The sequence below is a fragment of the Mastigoproctus giganteus genome, chromosome 6 (assembly GCF_048544385.1).
Source record: "Mastigoproctus giganteus isolate SK-2022 chromosome 6, ASM4854438v1, whole genome shotgun sequence".
Classification (NCBI taxonomy): domain Eukaryota; kingdom Metazoa; phylum Arthropoda; class Arachnida; order Uropygi; family Thelyphonidae; genus Mastigoproctus; species Mastigoproctus giganteus.
This window is the reverse complement of record NC_143580.1, coordinates 139,860,434-139,886,439: the sequence shown is the minus strand read 5'-3', so window position 1 is coordinate 139,886,439 and position 26,006 is coordinate 139,860,434. Positions and strand designations below refer to the sequence as shown.

General features: G+C 37.1%; 1 protein-coding gene across 1 annotated transcript in view; it reads right to left on the bottom strand.

Moving 5' to 3' along the window:
- LOC150084620 (uncharacterized) overlaps nucleotides 1-26,006 on the bottom strand; it is a 582,065-nt gene that overhangs the window by 473,966 nt on the left and 82,093 nt on the right. Inside the window, exon 5 of the mRNA XM_090376306.1 lies at nucleotides 24,449-24,686. Within this exon, the coding sequence (XP_090232432.1) occupies nucleotides 24,449-24,686 (238 nt within the window). The remainder of the gene's footprint in view (nucleotides 1-24,448; nucleotides 24,687-26,006) is intronic.

Below are 26,006 nucleotides of genomic sequence, written 5' to 3'. Positions count from 1 at the left end.
GAATGTGGTCTCCTCGTTGAGGTTGAGGTTGAGTGGCATGTACCATTTGACTATCTTCCTTATGGCTTGATAGATTTGTGCTATATTTTCCTGGAAGTAATTCCACATGTTCTTAATTGCCTTCTCTTGTTCAATGAGGTCAATCAATCCTCACCCTCCTTTCTGGGCTATGGTCAGTCCTTTGACCATCATTATCCTGGTCAATCTCATAATCTCCTCCAATTGAGCATTGGTCCAATCTATGATCCTGAAGAAGTATGTTGATACTGGGATGTTGTTGTTATTTGGTTTTTAGGAGCATTAGCACCTAAGGCCATATTGCTCCGGGAATATGCGGTGGTCATTCCCTGACCTTTCTGCATCCTCTGTATTTGGTGGTGATGGGCTCGAACCCCGGTCTAATCAAGAAGCGTGTGCTACGCACTGCTGCTCCTTCCCACCTGGCTACGGAGGCGCCTTGATACTGGGACTGCATAAGTGTTTATGGCTTTGACTATGTTCCTGCCATACAGTTTTGATTTTAAAAGGCTTCTCAGTATCTGACAAGGCATCTCCGTAGCCAGGTGGGCAGGAGCAGCAGTGCGCAGCACACGCTTCTTGATTAGACTGGGGTTCGAGCCCGTGACCACCAAATACGGAGAGGTCAGGGAATGACCACCACATGTTCCCGGAGCAATATGGCCTTAGTTGCTAATGCTCCTAAAAACCAAATAACAACAACAACAACAGTATCTGACAATATTTTTCATTGAGGTGGGGCTTAATTTCTTTGTGTTCTAGATAGTTGTAGACTGGATATCCTTGATGCAACCCATATTTGTCTAAGCCAAATTGCATCGTGATATCAATGCTGATTATTATTAGTATTTTATTTTTTGCCAGTGCAGCAAAAGCCAAGAGCATCTTTGCACCATATGGCCAATAATGTTCCAAATACAGGTTGTGGATTTTTATTATTATTATTATTATTATTAGCTATATGGTGCAAGGATGCAAGCCTGAGGCTTATGTTGCACCAGCCAAAAAAAAAAAAAATTCCCGAGTTACCCTGAGAGAGAGAGAGAGAGAAAAGTAGAATGGAATTACCAAGAAAGAGAAGAATGATGATATCCAGCTCAGGACCCTGGGTGTACCAAGCCCACACTCACTAGATGTGAGCACCGGGGTTGTTTGTTAGAGAAGATAAGAGTGTGATCATAAAGTAACTGTAGAACCACTTTCAGCAGGGGTCTTGAGATGCAGAGGTAGCAAAGAAACAACAGCAGCTGAGTCAAAGGCAGCAGTGATATCAATGGGGAAGCAGTGCATAGTCTACTTTTTCTGCCATGATATGGAGATCATAGCAATGAGTTGAAGAAGATACGTTTCAGGTGAACATGCTGAGATGCATAATGAATTGAAGCTGTTCTAGAAGTAAAAATTTGCTTGGAAAGTGATTTCAAGAGAATCTTTTGCGTAAATAGCAAACAGAGATAGGAATGAAGTCATTTAGTTCCTTTTGTTTTGCATGCTTCTATGCATAATAAATAAAGGTACCTTTGTTAACTTGCTTTTTTCAAATATTTTTTTGAAAAAGAGTTTAAAAGTAGAAAAGTAAAAGAACTGGTGGTTGCTTCAGAAAAAATCTCACTTGAAGCAAAGAATAATCACTGAGTCACAAACAGCTTGTTACTTTGGGTGCTATCTAATGGAAGATTAAATCTACAGTAATTAAAAAGGTCACCATGTATACTTACTATACAAAATAAATGTGTGCAAATGAAATAAGTGATAAATGAGGCATTTATCCACCATATTCAGGAATACTGAAAGTGTTAAAACCTATTTTTAGCTAGTATCAAAAGAGATGATAAGTTGAAGTCCCAAAGAATAGATTGAATTCTATCATAAAATATAAACATACAAAAACAATTTCATTGTGTTGCAATCCTGAATACCTGTCAGAGAGTCAGAGAGTTAATCGACCAACAGTAGCACCAGACATAACAACAACCAACCTGAGCACTTGGTACTTGTACCCGTCACAGAGAGGAACCACTCCATCAGGAAAAAATAATATAATAAAAATAATAAACATTGCCAAGGCCCCCGGAATAACAGATGACACACATTGGCGATGCCACCTAGCCCCAGAAACAATCCAGCACATCACCATGGGATGCAGGTTGATCACCCAGGTGGCCAGGGTAACACATCAGAAGCTAGTGCAAAAATACCAGCTGATCAAAGAAAGAATACTGTATTACAAGCAGGGCTCCCACTCACAAATTAAAAAAAAAACTTAGATTGCACCTTAAATAAACCCAAAAAAAACCTAGTTTTCATCATATAGTATAGCAACACAAATAAGATAAAACTTACCATGCAAAAATATCTTTTATTTAATTGTAATCAGAATTTTCATCCCATTCAGTTGCCTCCACATTTATTTTTTGAAGTTCTTTCATTTTTTTCCAACGTTCTTCGTATCTTTTATGATAAGTTCCGTGTATGACTTCTTTTTCCAATTCTGATTTATGTTTCCATGTATAGCAATTTTGATTAGATATATTTATCGCCTGTTTTGCCATTAGTCGATTTTTCACAGTTTCTGGTTTAAGGGAGTTTGTGGCTTTTGTTTTTATATGGTTTACTTGGGAGAAGATTCTTTCTACGCTTGCCGAAGAGTGAGGTAAAATAATTAGACTGGTCATAAAGTTAGATAAAATCTCATATTTAGAATTATTAAAGCCATCTTTTACATTACGTAACAGATACCAAAACTCAGGGATGGTTTTGTAAGAGAAATCTAAATCTTGATTTAAACGAAATGATCTCCATTCATCATCTAGAAGATCTAGTTTGTCTTCAGAAACAAGATGAGGGAACTGCATTGCTAAATGGAAAATTGAGCATGGCGAATTGGCACAATCATGTATCACTGCTGGGTCAAGAACATTGAGACTGGCGATAATTCCATCATTTAGAGGAAATCTTTTTCTGATTTCCATACAAAGTTCAACAAGAAATTTTAAACAATCATTTTTAAACCTGCTTTCAGTGTCACCAAGTGGTGTTGAATTTAATAAGGCCATACAACGGCCTCCCAAATATATTTTATTCAGAGGCTTATGATTTATTGCATTGCTTGGATCAATTTCAACCAGCTTGCACGAAGTAATGACTTCTTTTATGAAAAATCTAAGAATATTTTTATACTCAATTGAAACCATTGAATGAAGTAAGTGCAATCTGAAATGCTCAGATTGAAATTCAATATTCAGGCAGTTTATTTTCTCCAGTACATATCCTAAAAACAACAACATATGCTTAGTTCCTTTGGTGATCATAGTATTGTAAATATTCCCTGCACCATCGATTTTATCAATTTTTGATTGAGACTGAAAATAAAGAACTAACGCATCCCACTGCTCAATAATAATTTTTATTACATTGCCACGGGATAACCAACGTGTTTGTGCTAATTTGGGAATTTTATGCTTAGCAGTATCTACAACATCTTGAATCATTTTGAACTCGTTTAATCTTTTACTACTACGGGAAAAATAACAAGAGATATCTTTTATAAATATTTCTAGATATGATGGTAGTACCTTGACTGAATGACTAGCACATAATGCAAAAGAATGGCAAACACATCCCATTATAAATACTGATGGTACATCCTTTTTTAGCAATGACTGGAACCCACTCTTAGTACCCATCATAGTGGCACAATTATCACTATCAAAGCCAACGAGATTACTTATTTGAATGTTTTTTTCTATGAAAAGATCTTTTACAGCTGAATAAAGCCCTTCTGAAATACCATTTTCAACACAAACAGTGTCAAGTAACACATCTACAACATCAAGTTTTTGAATATCAAAATATCTAACAACAACAGCTAGAACTTGTGATAAAGATAAATCTGTACTTTCATCTATTATCATTGAAAACTTGTTGTTTCTGCATATGTTAGAAATGTATATTTTTTCATGATAGGCTATGCCATCTTGTATAAGATAAGAGACTTTAGTCGCCTTCATCTGAACTTGTTTTGCAATATTGCTATTATGAAATGCTTTCTTACATGCTTCTATAAGGTGATCACATTGCGCAAATGGAACATTATGCTCAGAAATGAGTGCAGCAATTGTTAACTCTGTCTTTGCTACTTCTTCATTCTCCGTAGGTTTACGTTTTGTGAAGAACGTGTCTAACGTTGAACTTGTCTTAGCAACATTTGCACTTTTTTTATGTTTAACTGTATTTTTATGCGCTAGTAACATCGATTTATTGGCACTCTTTAAGTTAATTTCACAACAAATACAGTAAGACGCACCTTTTTCATTACTGTCTTCTTTCAACCAATCCTTTAATTCCGGATCTTCTAACCATTCATTTCTAAAATTTTGAGTATACCACCGTTTACTCATCTTTCTCTGTGGGGAACAAGTTTCAGACATTGTGGGCAATTTGTGGGTATGGCTAATTAGCAGTTATCTTATTTAAAATGTTCTATAAAATAAAAAATAAATCGCTAATCCATTAACATAAAATAGAAATAGTCACTACAATTTAAATTTATTATATCACTGTATGTAGTATACGCATAAATGTAAAAATCACCCCAAATAATGCAATTATACCACGAACGATCACAAAAGACTGTGCAGTAAAGACCGCCTTCCGCCTGCTCAATAGGCTGCGCATACATGTTAGTAGCACGATCATGTATGCTTACATGTATGAACATGTAAGCTACACTATGAAATTACGCTTACATGTATGAACATGTAAGCGTAATTTCATAGTGTAGAACCCTGCAAAAACTTTGAAATCCTTTTACATTTGTAGTATTTTGTACAAGCACTTGAGATATTACAAATTATGATTAGAATATAAAATTAAGAAAATTGTAAACTGTTATTAAATGTATTAAATTTTATTGTATTTACAAGAAATAAAAATAAATTTTGACTTAAAATTAAAAATTACCGAAAAAACCCAGATAATGAGATATTTTTGTGAAAAAAACCTATCAACCCAGATGACAATCAAAAAACCCAGGAGTGGGAGCCCTGATTACAAGTATGAGCCTCAGGCCATACTAGAGACATCTATTCACAGACTATACTGGGATCATGTCATAATAATGGAAAAGACGATCCTGCACAACAGACCAGAAATAACCCTCACTGACAAGAAAGAAATGGCTACCTACCCGATTGACATACCGATGCCCAACACCAGCAACTTCCAGAAAACATAAGAAAAGATCAGGAAGTACTCAGACCTAAGACAGGAAGTCAAAGATATGTGGCATAGGAACAAGTAATGATCATTCCGATCACCATGTCAACCACCAGCATGGTGCAAAAGAGCCTCCATAAGAACCTAGCAGTAATGGACCTCCCAGAGAACACTTACATGGAACTCCAAAAATCCATGAACCTGAACACCTGTAGGATAGTAAGGGAGTTCCTTGACCAACAGCAATAATAATAATAATAATAATAATAATAATAGTAACTTGGTACCAGTACCCATCACGGGGCAGAAAAATCCCCATAGAGGAGAAAACGATTTTATAATAATAATATAACATAACAAATAAAATGCAAATGCAAACATAAAACAAGATGCAAAGACATAACTAAACCAGAACTGAAGGAAGAACACAGGGTACAACCCAGAACAGGCAAAGTGGAAACAAAAGCAGATGAGATCGTGACATCCAGAATAGAACAAGCAGAAGAAGGCCCTAGCAGACTTTGAGGGAATGGACCCCACTATATCAAAGCAGAAACCCAACAGAATCCTATGGCAAGTCACAGACCACCTCATCTGGTGAATACTAATGGATTACCTCAACTGCAATAAAGTAACACTAGACACCATGTGCATAGTCATTTACTGTGCTGTTGTAGTGGCCACCAGAATGAACAGGAGAGAAACCAGAGACCAACAGAAAAAAACTGCAAATACAAGGAACGACCAGTCTGGGAAAGGAGGTGACAGCAGCAAACAGAAGAGATAAGAGCAAAGATAGGCCAGCTGACCCAGCACCAATGGAGTACTAGAAGTAAGGAACTGATCAGAAAAGTGAAGACTACCTTCAAGAAAGACAACATGCACATTACACACAAGACCTATAATCAGAGGACTGAAGAATACCTTGACACCCTGGAGGAGAAACTCCTGGCAGTTGGCAAGAGACTTCAACAGACAATGAGGAAGGCAATGGACTTTCGAACAAGAAGGCATTCAAGGAGCTCTGGAATAAACTGTGGAGCAGCAAAGTTAGTGGATGACATCAAACTCTATGACAAAACTGAGAATCAACTCCAACAGCTACTACAGATCACCAAAGATTTTAGCACTGACATCAGTATGCAATCTGGTCTAGAAAAATACATGACCCATGGACTGCATCAATCACATCCAGTCAGATGAAGACCGGTGAAGAGTTTGAAGCAATGACAGAGGGAGAGACCTACAAATATCAGTGGATGATGCAGACTCATCACAAGGAGATTAAGGCCTGCCTGAGTGAGAAATATCATCAGAGACTGAGAAGCTTGATAAAAATCAAAGCTGAATGGCAGGAACATGGTCATAGCCGTAAACACTCATGCAGTCCTAGTACTAATGTACTTCTTTGGGATCATAGATTGGACCAAAACCCAGCTAGATGAGATTGACCAAAATAATGAAGAGCTGCCAACACCACCCAAAGTTGGCCATTGAGAGACTGACCACCCTCATTCTTTCCCACAGGCTAGGAAAGAATGAGGGAGGTGACAAACTGATCTCATTGAACAAGAGAAGAAGGCGATTGAAAACCTGTAGGATTACTTCCAGCTGAAGACTTGGTGCAGAACACCAATCAACCAAGCCATAAGAAAGATAGACAAACAGCACACAATTCTCAACCTTAACAAGGAGAAACCACTCTCACAGACAGGAGAAACAAAGCAGAAATATGTGAGAAGGCGGCACTCCATGGTAGACACTATGATGATCTCCATCCAGACAACGCATATAAGATGGCTTCTAACACATGACACATAAATGGGAAGCTCCTCCCAGAGATGGAAGGATTCGTGCTCGACATCCAAGACCACGTAATCAACACTTGGAAGTTCAGGAAACATATCGGCAAGGACCCTGGAGTGACAAATGATACATGTGGACATGTCTCCTGGCCACAGAAACAATTAGGCATATAGCTGCAAGATGCTGAGTGATCACCCAGACGGAGTACACTCACAGGCATGAACAGCTGGACAGGATAATAGACATCAGAAGCCAGCACCAAATTATCAGTTAAGCAAAGAAAGAGTACTGTATTACATTACAAGTATGAACCTCAGGCTATACTAGATCCCTACTCACAACCTATACTGAGTCTGTGCTATAAGAATGGACAAGACAATTCCGCACAATAGACCAAACATAACCCTCATCAAAAAGAAGGAAAGAGTTACTTACCTGGTTGACATAGCAGTGCCCAACACCAGCAACCTCCAGAAAAACCTAAGAGAAACACAGACCTAGGACAGTAAGTCGAGGAAACAGTAATAGCAATAGTATTCGCCATATGGTGCAAGGAAGCCACGGACTTTTGCTGCATTGGCAAAAAAAAAAAACAAACAATCAAGTAGATTAGAAAACACAAATTATATGCTTCTCTCCTCAAACAGATAAGTATCCAGTTGATCTTTGAATTTATTCAAACTGTCAGCCTCAACTAACTGCAAGGGCAACTTGTTCCAGCAATCAAAGACTCGCTGGCTAAACAAAGACTTACAACAATCTAATCTAAACCTCAAGTTCTGTAATTTGAATTCATGACCACTAGTTCTGGAATTCTTAATAACAGTGAGAATTCCACCATTCGTTTTAATCACTATCAGAGCCTTGTAAACCTCAATCAGATCACCTCTGAGATGCCTGGTTGCCAATCTGTGTATCCCACACAATTGTAGTCTTTCCTCATACGGTCATCCTTCTGCCGATCTCAACATTTGAGTTGCCTGTCTATTGACCCTTTCCTGAAGCTCAATGTCTTTTACAGATGAAGACTCTATACTTGAATGCAGTATTACAAATGTGGTCAAAAATTACCTTATACAGTGGGATAACGACCTCCCTATCTCTACAGGATAAAGTTTGAAAAATCATTGATAGGACACCATTGGCTTCCTGGCTGCCCTTTCCTCCTCCACTGTTTTTAACTCAACCCCAACAAGTGTATAATTTATTTGTGGGTTGCTATTCTCCAAGTAGACCTTGAATTTAGCAGCAAGAAAACATAGCTGCCACTTTTCTGACCATCTCTGAAGTCTGCACCGCCTCGAACTGATCATTAACAACTCCGCCAATTTTTACGTCATGAGAAATGAGGAATGAAAATGAGAAAGAACAGTGGTCGAAGAAACAATCCTCGACGGACCCAACTCCTCACATTACACCAACCTAAAGAATATCATTAATCACAACCCTCTGTTTGCAGCCACCCAGCAATCCATCTTAGAATCTTTAGCATTAGCAGACGCATATGATGCAAACTAATATAGGATCAGCAAAAAAAAAAAAAAAAAACACCATTTCATCTATCCATTCATTCCAAATGCTTGTCTAGTTCTGCCTTGAACTTTTAAGTTTTCAACCTCCACTATGACAGATGGTTCCATCTATCAACCATTCACTGGCTAAAGGCAAATCTCCACACATCTATTCTACAATTGTCTTTCCACAATTTGAATTTATGTCCCCTCAGGTGAGTAATCTGAGCAAGAGAAAGAATCCCATCAGCATTGAGCTTGCTCAAACCATTCTTACTAGTAACCCAGACCTGTTCAAGCTTATACAGTCTTATACCGTATCTTCTCATGAGGAACCAAGTCAAATGCTTTAGTTTGACTATATAAACTAAACTATATCGAAAATCCATCATGAGTAATTGTGTCAAATCCAACTTGTGACTAGATACCCTAAATCCAGTTCATAAGTAACTGTGTCAAAATAGTCTACTAAGTTAGAGTAAATCATGTTTATCTTACTAAGTTACATGATTTACTAAGTTAGAGTAAATCATGAATAAAGCCATGTGTGTGTGTGTGTGTTTCAGAATGCCATATACAGGGTGTTTAAAAACTGATAGTCAATAATTTAAAGGTGAAAAGTACAAATTAAAATAAGCAAAAAAGTCCCAGTGAACATCAAGCCACAAATGAACCGTTTTCGAGATAATGCCCATTTTCTGTTAAGATCCGCCACTGACTATGGGAGCACTAGTTTAGCAAAAAGCTGAATCCTTTGCTAAGGGTGGTTTTATTAAACATAAGATAATACATTTTTAATTTTTGGTTTCAACACCACAGGATTTTACATATGTTACATGTTAGACGACATTCTTTCTAACACCCTTTCCTCAACATCAGGTGTTATGCTTCTGGGCCTACCTGCTCATACTCCAGGTGCGAAGCACCCATGTTCTCTGAGGCATTGATGTATCCTGATGAATGTGTGCCTGTTGGGCTGCCTTCGGCGGGGAAATGCATCTTGGTACAACGTGCAGTCTTGAGTGCACTGCTGTTGGCTTTACCATAGATGAAGTGTATGTCTGCATACTCTTCGTTGCTGTAACCTCTTTCCATGTTGACTACCCTTTGACAAGTACTAGTATGCCTGCTACGTCTCAGAGTTGAGAGAGGGGAAACGGAGAGAATGAGCATAACCTAACCTAAACAAACAAGTCAATGGTGGATCTCAACTAGAAATGTGCAATATCTCGAAAATAATTCGCTTAAGGACCCATGTTTACTAGGCTTTTTTGCATATTGTAGTCTGTACAGTTCACCTTTAAATTACTGACCATCACTTTTGAAACACCCTGTATATCTAAATGTCCCTGGATTGCACTCTTAATCATTGCCTCTAAGATTTTTTCTACCACTGAAGTCAGCCTAACCAGTCTGTAGTTACCAACTTCACTCGTAGAACCTCTTTTATATATTGGCACTTTTCACTGGCACTTTTCCAATTTAAAGGAATCACCCCTTAGTCCAAGGATGTCCTCATAATTAAACTCAATGGTTCAGTGCACTCCCTTGCACTCTCCCTCACTGTCAGGGTATATGCCATCAACTCCAGGAGCACTTGCCTTTATGCTCAAAAGTTTTTCTAATAAGCAATCATCTGTAATTATGACATCACTAATTTTAAAAGGCTCAGCCTCACTCACACAGTCTCTTCTCAGCATGAAGGGTCTTTCATCAGTAAAGACCGATGGAAAGTACCTGTTCAATTTATCCGCAACAACAGCTGGGTTGTCTAAGACTTTCCCACACCCAGCACACAAGGGTCCAATCTGATTTTATATTTTTCTTCCTTGTATTCACATATATGAAAAATTCCTTGTCCCCCTTTCTTTGCTCTCTTAGCCAAATGCTTTCTGATACCCAGCCTTGGCCTTCATGACCTTATTTGTAGTACTATTACAGATCAACTTGAACCTGTTGTAGGCTTTAGTACTTTTCATCACTCTATAAATGAAACCATGCTATTTTTTTCTGCTCTATTTGACCAGCCAGCTCTACATTCATCTATTTTAGCATTAGCATTAGTAGAGGCATATGATGCAAGAAAGCAAGCTTATTCAGCATCAGCCAAAAAAAAAAAAAAAAAAAAAAACACCACTCCCATTTCACCCCTCTGTTCGCTCGAAATACCTGTCCAGTTGAGCCTTAAATTTGTTTAGGCTATCAACTTCAACAACAAGTGATGGAAGTCAGTTCCACCAACCAACCACCCGCTGGCCAAAGGCAAATTTCCACACATCTATCCGACATCCGTCCTTCCTCAGTTTGAATTTAAGCCCTCTGAGCTGATTATTCTGAGCAAGAGGAAGAATCCCATTGGCATTGAGCATGCTCAAACCATTCAAAGCCTTATACACCTCTATCAGATCACCTCGCCGGTGCCTAGTCTCCAAACTCTGTAATTTGCAAAACTTAAGCCTTTCTTCGTAAGAGCAACCCTTTGCTCCATTCACTAATCTTGTCGCCCTTCTCTGTACCCGTTCCAGCAGCTATACATCCTTCTTGAAATGAGGCCTCCAGACCTGTATACAGTACTCAAGATGTGGCCTAACCATTGCCTTATACAAGGGAATAATCAACTCCTTATCCCTGCTAGAAAAATTCCTGTATATCATTGACAAGACACCATGAGCCACTCTTGCAGCTCGTCTGCACTGCTCAGAGAACTTCATATCTGCCTGCACAATTACCCCCAGGTCCTTTTCATTCTCCACCACTGTCAGTGTAGTACCGCAGAGTTGATACGTTGCTCTGGGGTTACTGTTTCCCATATGCAGTACTTTACATTTGTCAATGTTAAACTTCATTTGCCACCTCTCAGCCCATCTGTTCAACCTTTCCAGATCCTGTTGCAGCAGCATAGCATCAGGGGTGTCCTTAACAACCCTGCCAACCTTTGTATCATCTGCAAACTTGGACATTAAACTTGATATCCCATCATCAATATCATTCATAAACACCGAAAACAACAACGGACCCAACACTGAACCCTGAGGAACTCCACTAATAACATTAGTCCACGTTGAGCAGTGTCCATTGATTACCACTCTCTGTCTTCTGCCACTCAACCATCCCCTTATCCATAGCAGCAATTTGCCTCCAATGCCACACTGCTCCAATTTGTGCAACAGTCTTCCATATGCAACAGTATCAAAAGCCTTTCTAAGATCCAAATATATAATATCAAAGTTATTCCCTGCATCCAGTTCTTTTGTGACTACATCATAGCATAGTATCCAATCAAATTGGTCAGGCAAGACCTGCCCTTAACAAAACCATGCTGCGTCTGAGCTATAACTGAATTCTTGTCTAGATGATCCTGCAGTGCTTCTTTAACCAGTGCCTCCATTAATTTACCTGGAACAGAAGTTAAACTAACAGGTCTATAATTACTTGTGTCAGCCTTTGATCCTCCTTTGTGAATTGGGGTTACATTTGCACATCTCCAGTCTATGGGTACCTCCCCTGAGTCCAAAGAAGCTCTCATAATTATGGCTAGGGGTTTGCTTACTTCATTTGCTGCCTCCTTTAATATAACTGGATAGATCCCATCCACCCCAGGTGCCTTTTTTATGTTTATCCTCAACAATCTCTCCTCCACTTTCCTCTCAGTTATTACAAAATCATCCAGCTCACTGCCAATGTTTACTTTACCTACATCATTCTCCTTCCTGAATAACTCCTCATGCGTGAATGTAGATGCAAAATACTCGTTTAGATTGTTAGCCACCTAAGCAGGATCCTCAACTGTTGAACCATCAATATCCAGTGGACCAATCTGATTCATCCCCTTCCTTCTTGAGTTTAAATAGGTAAAGAACTATTTTCTGTTTTTCTTTGCATCCTTTGCCAAGGATTTTTCGTAGTCTGCCTTTGCCTGCCTAATCTCCTTTGTGACTTGGTTACAGACCAACTTACATCTATCATAGGCTTCCATGTCACCCATTAATTTGTAAGCATCCCATGCATTTTTCTTCTCTGCCACATGTCTCATTAGTTCATCTGACAACCATTTAGGCCTAAACCTTGAACAATATTTCTTAGTTGGTATGTAAAGCCTGGTAGCCTCCAAGATTAGCTCCTTGAATGCTTCCCATTTTGAGTTTGCTGTTGGTAACATCATCAGTTGGTCCCACTGAGACCATCATAGTTGCCTTTACGAAAACAAAAACCCTTCCCTTTACCTCTGATGGTAGTTACCTCTTTGAGTAAATCCCATTTCAGCACACTGTGATCACTGCCACCTAGTGGTTCATTTATCTGCAGATTCTTAATGCATGAAGAATCACTACTGATAATCAGATGAAGAGTATTGCTCCCTCTTGTTGCCTCACGAACATGCTGATGTAGAAAACAATCATCCAATAAATCCACAAAAGCCTTGCTAGTGTGCGAGTGACCAACCCACAAATTCCAGTCAATATCTGGGAAATTAAAATCCCCCATTATAAGACTCTCTGATTTACTGGCCCACTCTATTTCCCTGTACAATATCTTATTATACTCATCAGAGTCATTAGGCCTATAGCACACTCCTACTCTCAATTTTGATTTCCCTATGCTTATGTCACACCAAACTGACTCGACACTGCCCTGTCCATCGATGTCGTCTGGCTTCACTTCCTTGGACTTTATGTGTTTCTTAACTAATAGCATAACCCCTCCTCCCCTCCTGTCCTGTCTATCCTTTCTATATACATTGTATTCCCCAAATTCCAGTTCCGCATTCCTTATATCTGTGTGACACCATGTCTCTGATATCCCAACAATATCTGCCTTTGATGTTTTGAGCAATACCTCAAATTCATCAAATTTATTTACCAAACTCCTAGCATTGGTGTACACGTAGGTATACATGCACCTGTTTCTATTCCTAGCTACCCTAACACAACCCATGTGTTTACTTGTACCGCAATGACTCCTAGCAGTCTCTGAAATATCCTGCATCTTGTTTTTCAGGCTTCTGCTCATTTCAATAGAAGCAGTGCAAGAATCACTTCCACCTCTGCCAGTGGCTACTGTTAATCTATTAGTCCTTGTATCCCCCCCAACTAGCAGTTTTCCGACCCACCTAACTCTGCCTCGACAGCATCAGCAAAAATTCTTGCACCCTTTCTATTTAAGTGTATCCCATCCCTGTAGAAGCAATCTCTCCTGTTAACAAGTACAGTCCAGGCTGAAAAAAAATTCTACCCCTTGAACCTTGCACAATCCCTCCAGGGCTGAATTGATCAACAAGGCTCTCATCATATACTCCCTCCTATCGTGTCTGGGCAGAATTGCAGACACTTTCAAATTCAACCCTCATTCACGGCTTTTTTTCAACAGTGACCTGTACTTGCTAAGTAATTCCGCCCGTCTCCTACTCTTAATATCATTAGTGCCAACGTGTACAACTATATCACCTTTTGTGCCCTTAAAAGATGATATCCGCTCTACAACATCATCAACCTTTGCCCCTGGCAGGCATACCCTGGTCCTATTCCACCTATCCTTTTTGCAAAGCATGTTCCCCGCTTCCCTGACAATAGAGTCACCAACAACTACTAGTTCCTGTGGGACCAGCGCATTCTGCCTGGGGGGCTGCCTCTGTGTTGCCTGATGACCAAGTGCAAGCTCTGGCGTTGATGTGGGCGGCTGAGAGCCTGATGGGCCCCTCAATTTATTTCCTTCGAGGGCATCCATCCTGTCCTTCAAGCTCTCATAAAGGCCCATAACAACGCTGAGTTGTCGCCTGATTTCCTTGCACTCCTTACGTCGTGCAAACACAAAGACATCCCCCTTGGCAGTATCATGTCCCGTACCCGACTGCTCCGCAAACATCAAGCAAACAGTGCATTTTAAAAGACTGTGATTCAGAGGGCAACTGCCCCCCTCAGTTCTCCCCTGAACCACAGCACTCCCGTTAGCTTGAGCCTTTTGCTTTGCTGCTCTGGTCTGAGTCATGATTCCGATTTAATTCAATAAAATTTCAAAACAAAATTAATCCTTAAGTTATATCCCAAAACAGTTATAACACTATATTTATTTTTTCGGTATCTAGTGTTTTCTACGAGTTCCCTTTATATAACTTCCGTATCACGTGTTCCACTATAGTTATGTATTAATTATTTGTTACGATTAAGTCGTTATATATATATATAAATATTACGGATAATAAAAATTAAAAATAAATAGAGAAGTCTGATTTGAAGTGCGATAATATGGATTATGGATTAGGGACACTGCAAGAGCAAAGGTACCCTACAACCCTAATATATACATAAAATTATTTTTATTGTTATGTGTAGAATGTAGTAGGTATATATATAAGTATAGAATTTAAATATAGAATTTAACTAGTGCTAATAATGAAAATACCGTGTATCCTGGTAGCGATATATGTGTTGAACAAAGGGTGGAAAAAAGGAAAAGAAAAAATGTAACGATATAAAAGAGTGTAACGATATAAAAAGAATGTGACGATATAAAAAAGAAACAAAATGCAAATTTTGAAAAAACAACGATCAATGTGGAAATAGCATTGCAGTATTTTTCATAATTTTTGTGTCTTCGTCAGAGGTCATCCACCAAAATTATGAAAAAGAACAGCAAAACAACGATCAATGTGGAAATAGCATTGCAGTATTTTTCATAATTTTTGTGTCTTCGTCAGAGGTCATCCACCAAAATTATGAAAAAGAACAGCAATACTCTTACTTCTGTTTCTGACATGTTCTGTATGTCAAAGAGCACGTGTAAGAAGCCATGTGGAAAAATAATTTAGAATACAAATTTAGAATAAATAAAATACAAGTTATGTAAAACTATTATGTGTTACTAATGTATTGCATACAGAACATGGATGACCTTACAGAAGTAAGTGGACCGCTATGAAAGTGAAGACAAAGGAAGGGGGTGTCCGAATGACAAGAACTTACCGCTACTGGACGGGTTGACAGAAAAGACGGAGCCGGAGGCTAATCCGTGTATATATGCGTAGAGACATTAGCGGCGCCTAGCATTAGACAAATTTGTTGTCTGTATATTATGTAATTTACGTATGCGGTGAAGTTGCTCAAACATCCGGGATAGATAAGAAATATAAAGTATTTACGTCAGTTGTGTTAAGAGTGTAACTGTGTACATTTAAGTTACAATCAAATAACAATTAAATAAATAAATCAAGATAGGTTTAAAAAAAATAAATAAATAAAAAAATAATTACAAAATAGTTACAAGGTAAATACACTATGGCAGGCCAATCGGTGGGTACAAGTTTTCCAGACCGTAAGACACCAAAGAGGCCTAGTGTATTGTATTTACACTATATACATACTTGATGCATATGGGAATAATTATAAGTTAATAATGCTGTTTATATTAATATCTATTAAGTTCTTGTGCCTTAAAATGTTAAGGGCTTTATTGATATGATGACGCAGATATGCAATAGGAAAAAGATTTTTGGTTAGTTTACTGTATAATATTCTGATGTTATCAATAGCTGTAGTTTTGTCGCTGCATATTGTTGCTATTCTGATGCATTGTGCTAGGATAACATTGGTATGTACCTGTTTGGACATGCCAATGTTACCTGGCATGTACCTGTTTGGACATGCCTCTTTGGTGTCTTACGGTCTGGAAAACTTGTACCCACCGATTGGCCTGCCATAGTGTATTTACCTTGTAACTATTTTGTAATTATTTTTTTATTTATTTATTTTTTTTAAACCTATCTTGATTTATTTATTTAATTGTTATTTGATTGTAACTTAAATGTACACAGTTACACTCTTAACACAACTGACGTAAATACTTTATATTTCTTATCTATCCCGGATGTTTGAGCAACTTCACCGCATACGTAAATTACATAATATACAGACAACAAATTCGTCTAATGCTAGGCGCCGCTAACGTCTCTACGTATATATACACGGATTAGCCTCCGGCTCCGTCTTTTCTGTCAACCCGTCCAGTAGCGGTAAGTTCTTGTCATTCGGACACCCCCTTCCTTTGTCTTCACTTTCACAGCGGTCCACTTACTTCTGTAAGGTCATCCATGTTCTGTATGCAATACATTAGTAACACATAATAGTTTTACATAACTTGTATTTTATTTATTCTAAATTTGTATTCTAAATTATTCTTCCACGTGGCTTCTTACACGTGCTCTTTGACATACAGAACATGTCAGAAACAGAAGTAAGAGTATTGCTGTTCTTTTTCATAATTTTGGTGGATGACCTCTGACGAAGACACAAAAATTAAAAAAAAATACTGCAATGCTATTTCTACATTGGTCGTTGTTTTTTCAAAATTTGCATTTTGTTTCTTTTTTATATCGTTACATTCTTTTTATATCGTTACACTCTTTTATATCATTACATTTTTTCTTTTCCTTTTTTCCACCCTTTGTTCAACACATATATCGCTACCAGGATACATGGTATTTTCATTATTAGCACTAGTTAAATTCTATATTTAAATTCTATACTTATATATATACCTACTACATTTTACACATAACAATAAAAATAATTTTATGTATATATTAGGGTTGTAGGGTACCTTTGCTCTTGCAGTGTCCATAATCCATATTATCGCACTTCAAATCCGACTTCTCTATTTATTTTTAATTTTTATTATCCGTAATATTTATTATCCTAAGCTTTATCCAGGTTGAGCTCACGCCGCCTAGAACAGCTTATATACACTTGCTATTTCTTTTTTCTACCCGATATTTATATTTTCACCATCCTATCCTATTTATTTTTAATTTTTATTATTCGTAATAATTATATATATATATATATATATATATAGAGTTAAAAGTACAATTTAATTGACAATAAAGTTTATCAAGATTAATAGATTTACTGATTAATTGACAATATTATATTATGCACTATACTACACTAAGGTTATGCTATCGTGTAAAAATGGTGGGAATCCACGAACGGTACTTTTACGGACTCTTAAGTATTGATTAGCTTCCAAATCTCGCTATCTCAATTTAGAATAAACTAAGGATCCTGACTAGGTCTATAATATACTTATAGAAGATAATTTAATATAACAATTGGTTAATAAATCGACTAAATTTGGTTAAAAAAAAAAGACCTCTCGTTCAATTTGTAACACGTGGATTTGATACCGTTACCGATACTAAGTAATACCTACAAAATCTCTGTCTAAGTTAAACTTTAAACTAAGTATCGTAACTAGGAATATAAAGCTACTCTAGAAATAAGTTAATATGACAATTTAAGCTAATAAATCAGAAAATAAATCAGGAAAAACTTCTCTGTTCCAAGAGCGTCAAAGAGCTTTGTCCGCACAGGCTACTCTCGTACCCAGAATTGGCCCACCCCACACAATATTTTCTTTTCTTATAGGTATGTATGTGTTCATGGCTTCTCTGATTTTTGCTTTAAAAATATTCCAAAATTCAAATGTATTCACCATCCTTCGGCAATTTGCACCAGTTCACAAATGCCATATAGTGCCTTAAACCTTCGAAGTCCCCTCTTTTGATGTTAAAACCCGTAGCTTTAACAAGTGCAACATCTTTCTTCATCTTCCAACTGACGACTGCACTGAAATGTCGCATAAGGAAGCAAAAATGACCATCCTGATCACTGTAAGTCGCTGGCATGGTGTCCAAAGAGATGCCGTAAAAACCTAGTAGCAAGAGGCCTCCCAGAGAACACATGTGGAACCCCATAAAGCTGCAATTCTGAACTCCTGTATGATAGTAAGAGTTCTCTGACCAACAGTAATAACAATAATAATAGTAACTAGACAACCAATACCAGCCCACGCAATTGGTACCAGTACAAGTAAGTCATGGGGTAGAAAATACATTCCATAAATTTTTTTTTTTTTTTTTTTTTTAAGTTAATATTTTGGAGAACTATGTACATTACTGTTTTATAGCTCATTTACTTATAGGTCTAGTCTTTTTTTTTTTATTTCAGGAATTTTGGATTTTTCCTTTTTTTTTGATAATTTTTTATTTGTATAAAATCATCAAAATTATATTGGTTTTGTATTAGTATACTGACATATACATCTCTGCAGATTTAAATTTATAGATACTGTTGTTTCTTGACTTGATTCTCAGATTATGGCTAAGAAGGAGAAGAAGAGACTAGGCAGCTCAGAGGGAGGAAGAAAAAAATGCACAAGAGCAGTTATATAAAGGAGGAAATGTACCTAGAAAACCAGTTAAAAGTATGATGCAAGAGAAGAAACAAGATGTAGATTAAAGAAAGAGAACATAAAGAACACAAAAATTGCATTTTGTTCAACAGATTTTCTCTGAATTAGAGTGACAGTGAGTTTTACAATGAAATTCAATGTGGAAGAAGAGCAAAGTGGAAGTGAAGGAGAAGTATCTCGAGATTTTCAGCATTAAAAAAATTAGAAAATAGTTACAAAAATCTTTATTTTGTGATAAGAACAAAGTTACGGGAGTTGCTATGGCTAGCATACTTGATACACAAGATATGCCAGAGAAAAAGTAAGATCTATCTAGATAATCAAATTTTGAGGGCAAGAAAGCAAGACTGTCACCTTATTTGTGAAACAAAAACTGTATTGGAGAAAGAGCTGGTTAAAGGATTTAATGATAAGACAGATAAGAAACAGGTTATAAAAGAAAATCATGTTATAATGTTAAGAGCAGAAAATGGCAAATTTTCTTCTAGCGATGAGGTAAAATAAAAAGTTTTAAAAGAAGTTGGCATAAAAACAGGTCAAGGTGAGGAGTGTAATTAAATTAGGAACTGTGGTATACTGATCAAAACTGAAATCGATAGCAACATGTAACAGATTCAGTAATATAAGAAGGTGAAGGAACTAGATCTTAATGTGGAAATTACAAAAGAATGGCCCTCAATTACTAATTTATGATAGTGAGAAAATTTTATCAATATCATGGTCTTAAGAGTTTATTCCAAGAAATATCTGTAGGATAACATTATTGTACTGTGTCCAAAGAAAATAAACAAGGTACTACTAACTTAATTACTGAAGTGCCAAGAAATATGTGCAAGATAAAAGTGAATCAGCAGAGAGTATATATGCATTGGTCTTCCTTTCTTTGTCCAAGGTCTTTAAACTAGAGGCACACGATTGGCTCTTCTTTGTTCAAATTTCTATAGTAAGTAAGTAATGGAAAAAAAAGTTTGACCGTTGACTGAGGGTCAGATCATATGTATAATTGATTATTCTAATAAACATTAATCTTCTATATGCACTAATTATGAAGCTAGCAATAGACCCTGTGGCCATTCTATCAGAGACAAAAATTGTGCATAGTATAAGAGTTGTATACCATGGTGTTCAAAGAAAGTGCATCGCCTAGGAATTTCACATTTCTAACCCTTTTTTGTGATGGTATGTTACATTAATGACTAGCATCACAAATACAAGTAAACCCCCACTATTCGCAGGGGTTATGTTCCTGAGAAATGCCACGAATACCGAAAACGCAAATACTGAGTTATGGCCCCCATAGTAATAAAGGGGTTCCATTCCAAAGTATGAAATATATAAGAAAAACTAGTCTAAAATTTTGTCTATGTATGTATGTATGTATGTATTATATGTACCTTCATAATATGACCATGTACATAGACAGTATATAGTGAAATGCAAGCATATGGCATCGAAATGAAAATAAGAAACAATTTAATATTAAATGTAATATTTATTAGAAATTTCAAACAAATCTTTCAAACCAGTGCCTTTGCTAGCAAAAAAACTTATCCCGCCAGTGCTATCACCAGTTTCGCTAAAGTGTTGATAAAGGAGTTTTGCCTTTTCATGAATGATGAGTGAATTTAACGGAATTTTATTTTGAGTTCGGTCTTCTATCCACAGATTTAAAGCTTTTTCCATTTTTTCTAATTTAACATCACGAGTTACAGAACAAATTTTTGAAGCAATTAGCGCGTTTTCACAGACACTACGGCGGATTTTTTCTTCCGATTTCTTGATTGATCGTACCGTTGACTCATTGATTTTATAATGTTTTGCCACTGAGAAGACACTTTCACCATTAGAAATTTTGTCTAATAACTCAATTTTAATCGCTAATGTCATCACCTTTGATCTTTTCACATTTCCCTTGTTATTCGTAGCCATATTTTTGTACGGGTTAGAAAGAACTTGTCCATAATAAAGTCACTTTCTTCCGTTAACACACTCGAAAAAGTCTGTTTTACACTGCAAAATGGTAGATTTATCACTTTTGTAAGTATATCAATTTATAAGCATATAAATTAAAAGCAAACGACGAAACCTTCCATGACAAGCGCATAACATACTGAACAAGGATTAGCGAGAAACATCCGCGCTCGTGATTTTGTCACCCCTCTCCCCCCACCCACTGAACGTTGTTTTGACCGGGAAAGATAATTTTAGCCACGCCCATGTTTTTTTATGGCGGAAAATGTTCACGGTGCTTTAAAATTCATTTTCTCAGGTTTCATTTTATATTAAATCAGCGACCGCGAATACGTGAAACCGCGAATACAGATACCGCGAATAGCGGGGGTTTACTGTATAAACAAAAGATATTTATTAACAGTTAAGGCTTGTTATTTAGTTTTTAGGAGCATTAGCAACTAAGGCCATATTGCTCCGGGATATGTGGTGGTCGTTCCCTGACCTTTCCGGATCCTCCGTATTTAGTGGTGACGGGTTTGAACCCCGGTCTAATCAAGAAGCATGTGCTACGCACTGCTGCTCCTTCCCACCTGGCTACCGAGGCGCCTACAGTTAAGGCAAAGCTAAGTAATATTTGACAGGTGCTCTCAAAATATTCCAAAATGAGCATTTGCAACCTTTATACAACAGTTTTGGTAAACACGACAATTATGGCTGAAATGTTATCAGAAGCTCTCAATTTACTTCATTTTACCATTTTAAAGGGAAAACAAAATGAAAAGTTCACCAGGTGCAAACTAATATTTAGTTGAACTGCCGCTGGCCCTGATGACAGCAGCACACCATTGAGGCATTGACAAGATCAATTTTTGAAGATAATCAACTGATAGTTCGTAGTTCCAAACGTGAATTACGGCTTCCTGAAGTTCACAAAGGGTCTTTGGTTTCTTTCTGGCAACTGCAGATTCCACACAACACCAACATATATTCTCTATAGGATTCTTTGTCTGAGCTGAAAAGAGAATGGGACCATTCTTCCAACCATTTTTTCACCTGTAGCAAATGTAAACACATTACTGTCGAACCTCTAATGCAGAAATGAAGCTAAAGTAACTACAGAAGTGCCTACTCACACTTTTCGCCCGATGACAAGGAGCAGAGTCGTCTTGAAATATGCAGTTACTTGGTAGGTTGAAATGGTCTCTAATAGTTGGCAACCATTTGCCTTCCAATATAGCCAGGGTATCCATTGGCATTCATGGAACCTTTTATAAATTGCAGGTGATTCGAAATGCACCCCCATATCATTTGGCTGGTAGGGAATTTCACTGTGGACACCATACAGTCTGGATGGTATTCTTCACACCACATCTACAGCAAATTGTTTGTCTCCCATCAGAGCCATGCAGGTTGAATTTCTTCTCATCTGAGAAAATAACTGACTTCCACTGCTTGAGAGTCCATTTGACATGCTCCTTACACCAAATTAATCAGGCCTTTTTAATTTTTTGTGTGAGGGGGGTTTCTTCTTAGACAACAGGCTATACATCCATTTTTGAAGAGGTGTCTTCTGGCTGTTACTGCACTTGCTACCACTCCCGTATGTTTTTCCCATTCTCTTTTCAGCTCAGACAAAGAAGCTTTACGGTTTTTAAAGCATAAGCACTTCAAAATGCGGTCCTGTTTTGGAGCAGGGACTCGTTTGCACCCAGTTCCTTTTTTCCTATCAGCAGAACCAGTATTCTTGAGTTTTGAAAGAAATCTACTCACTGTCGACTGATTACAAGATAGTCTATAAGCAATATGATGGGAAGAACATCCTTCCTCACGTAAAGCAACAATAGCACTCTTCCTTCATGGCGTCAACTGCACGTAACTTGCCATCCTGACACAAGCAAGGAATGACTGCAACTCTTGCAGAGCATGCTTATATAGCTGAAAGTAACAGCTGATGCAATATTATGTCATCACCTACATGTGTCCATCTTATCTGATGCAATCTGTAAGAAATATTGCCATATACTTACGTTATTCGGATGACAATTACAATTTTAAGGGGTGATGTACCTTCTTTGAACAGCAGTGTAGTTAAGTGAAGGACTGATTATGGATAGGAATAATACAAGTTAATGGCCACGGTACTAGAATGGTTGACAAGAAAAGAGGGAGGAAAAGATAAACAGCCTGTATCTTGTACAGGAGACCTAAACATATCATGAAATAGTTATAGGTTTAAATTACAAACTGTGAATTTCTTACTGGTTGCCAGGCTGCAAGTTATACCACCTAGAATACTCTTGTAAGTCAAGAGCTTAAAAGAGTAATCTCTGAAGCATTCAGCAGCTCAAAGCAAGAATTGAAAATACAGTCAAGAATGTAATGAATGTACTCTTTGAAGCAATGCTTGTAACGATCAAAAGAGTGAATTTATGTACTATACTACTAACATTGGAGGATACATCCTACATTGTTTATAAACTATTATTTGTTAATTATTTTGATAACAGATTGTATTTTCCTTTGATAATTTTTGAGTTTACTTTTAAAATGAACACTGTGTATATGTGATCCAGTCTAGTTATGAACATTGAATTTTTTGTTGTTATTAACTATATCTTGATTCTTTGAGAAAAAGAATGATATCAATGAGAGACAGCTTATAATCAAGAATACAGTTTATGGATTAAATAAATTAACCACTGAACGTCATATAATACTTGCAGTAACTTTTTTCTTTGGCAGAATAACTGGAATTCAGCGATCTAATTACATTATGTAATAACTTTTGAAAAAGGTTCTATTTATCTGCATTGCTTAGTATTCCTGTATGAATTTGGGTATGCTGATACTGAAATTACCTTAATTTTTCACAGCATTAATGTTTTTTTGCAGAAATGGAAAAAAAAGTAAATACGCAACAATACTATATCAGATTTATTAACAATGTTTACTTCTGTACAGAATACAGTAATAATCCTTTCTACAGGTAAAGAAACTAAAAAAAAAAAAAAAAAAAATCACAAATTAAAAAGTATAAACACTCCTTGTGTTAATCAAAAAATTTCCTTAAAAATAAATATCTGAACTTCTTTGGCTTTTATAATCATTGATCCTCCTAAACTGAGAACTAGATATAGTAGTCCAACTGTGGCTTCACTGAATTTTGTTGATGCTTGGTACTTCATCTCTATTGACTGTATATGTCATGGTGGAATCTCTCCCCTTGCTCTTCAATAACACTGCTCAGATTTTGAAAAAAAAAAAAAAAAAAACCCAGCTGAAAGTGCAAGTAATGGAGCTGCACTGACAATCTGCATCCCATTTTTCCATAATTTTCATCGAACTTGTCAACTAGTTCTTTGTAATTTTAATGTTACCAAGAAAGCCATTTGCTATAAGATTAAACAACTACTAGGCATTTCACTCAACATCTATCATTTTGTCTTCTAGTCCTTGAGAAGCCAACATTACTTAACTTTTGGACTAATAAATATGCTACCTTTCACTTTTGCATTAGACAATTTTGGAAACAGACTGCATATGATTGAAGGTTTCACAGTGGGGATTCAATGCTCTAACATTTAACCTCATTCTTCAAATAACTCAATTATTTCAACTTTCCTTCTACTGTCAATGCTAACTAAACTATTAAAACTTTTGATAATTATAACTTTAATGGGTATAAATACAATACTTACAAATGATCTTGTCTTTTGAATGCTTTGGCACAGAGCTGACAAACATACTTTCTCTCATCACTGTGTGTCAACTTGTGTTTTGTTAAAGCACTTGAATTACTAAATACCTTTCCACATGTTGGGCATGGCTGGGTACCGGGACGACTAGGAGAGGTAGCTTTAACAGGTCTCCCTTTTGTTCTCAATTTATCTGGCTGCAACGATGTACCACTTACTTCAGACATTTTGCTGGTATCATCTAAGAAAAAGTAAATGCCATATCAAAATTTTAACAGCAGAATCTATAGCTACATAAGTGAAAGTAATAATAAGTTATTTTTTAGTAATAATAATAATTTCGTAAAGGGAAAATCATGTTTAACAAATCTGGTTCGCTATTTCGAAAGGGTCACTCACGAGCTGGATTTAGGGAATAATTTCGACATTGTTTATTTAGATTTCAGCAAAGCTTTTGACTCAGTCCCACATGAGCGGTTGCTTTATAAGCTGGAACAGGTTGGAATCACTGGGAAAATCCTTAGATGGATAGAAGGATGGCTTCAGGGCAGGAGGCAGAGGGTTGTGATAAATGGCTATTCCTCAGATTGGGTTGATGTAAGAAGTGGGGTTCCCCAAGGATCAGTATTAGGACCACTGTTGTTTTTAATTTTCATAAACGACATTGATGAAGGGATAGAGGGCGTGATGTCTAAATTTGCAGATGATGTTAAAATTGGGAGAGTAGTTAATGATCACTGTCAAGCTGAGCTTCTTCAGAGAGACCTAGATAGACTTCAGGAATGGTCAGAAAAATGGCAGCTGTGCTTTAATACAACAAAGTGTAAGGTATTACACCTGGGAAACAGTAATCCCAAAAAAACTTATTCACTTGGTGGAGTTCAACTAAACCCAGTACTGGAGGAAAGGGACTTGGGTGTTACGATACGGTCAGACATGAAATTCTCTGAGCATTGTAAACAGGTTGCAAGGAAGGCCCATGGTGTCCTATCGATGATCTATCGAACTTTTGCAAGTAGAGATAGGGACGTGATAATCCCATTATATAAGGCTTATGTTAGACCACACTTGGAATACTGTGTTCAAGTATGGAGACCGCACCTGAAGAAAGACATCGAGCTTCTTGAAAGGGTGCAAAGAAGGGTAACTCGCTTGGTGAGATCGGCAAAAGGGCGTCCTTATGAAGAAAGACTTCGAATATGTGGGTTGCAGAGTTTGGAAACTAGACACCTTAGAGGAGATTTGATTGAGGTGTTTAAGGCTCTGAGAGGCATCAGTAAAATGAATGAGGACAAAATTTTCAAGATTATAAATGATGCTAGAACTAGGGGACATAAATTCAAGTTACGGGGGGAAATGTTTAGATTGGACTGCAGGAAGTTCTATTTTAGCCAGCGAGTTATAAATTACTGGAATAAGTTGCCTTCATGGGTGGTAGAGGCCGACAGTTTGGGGAAATTCAAAGGTCATCTGGATAGTACTTTCGGGTAAGGGAAGTGCATAGGATGATAGGTTTAATTTCCTTTTTATTTATTTTTTATTTTATTTTATTTTTATTTAT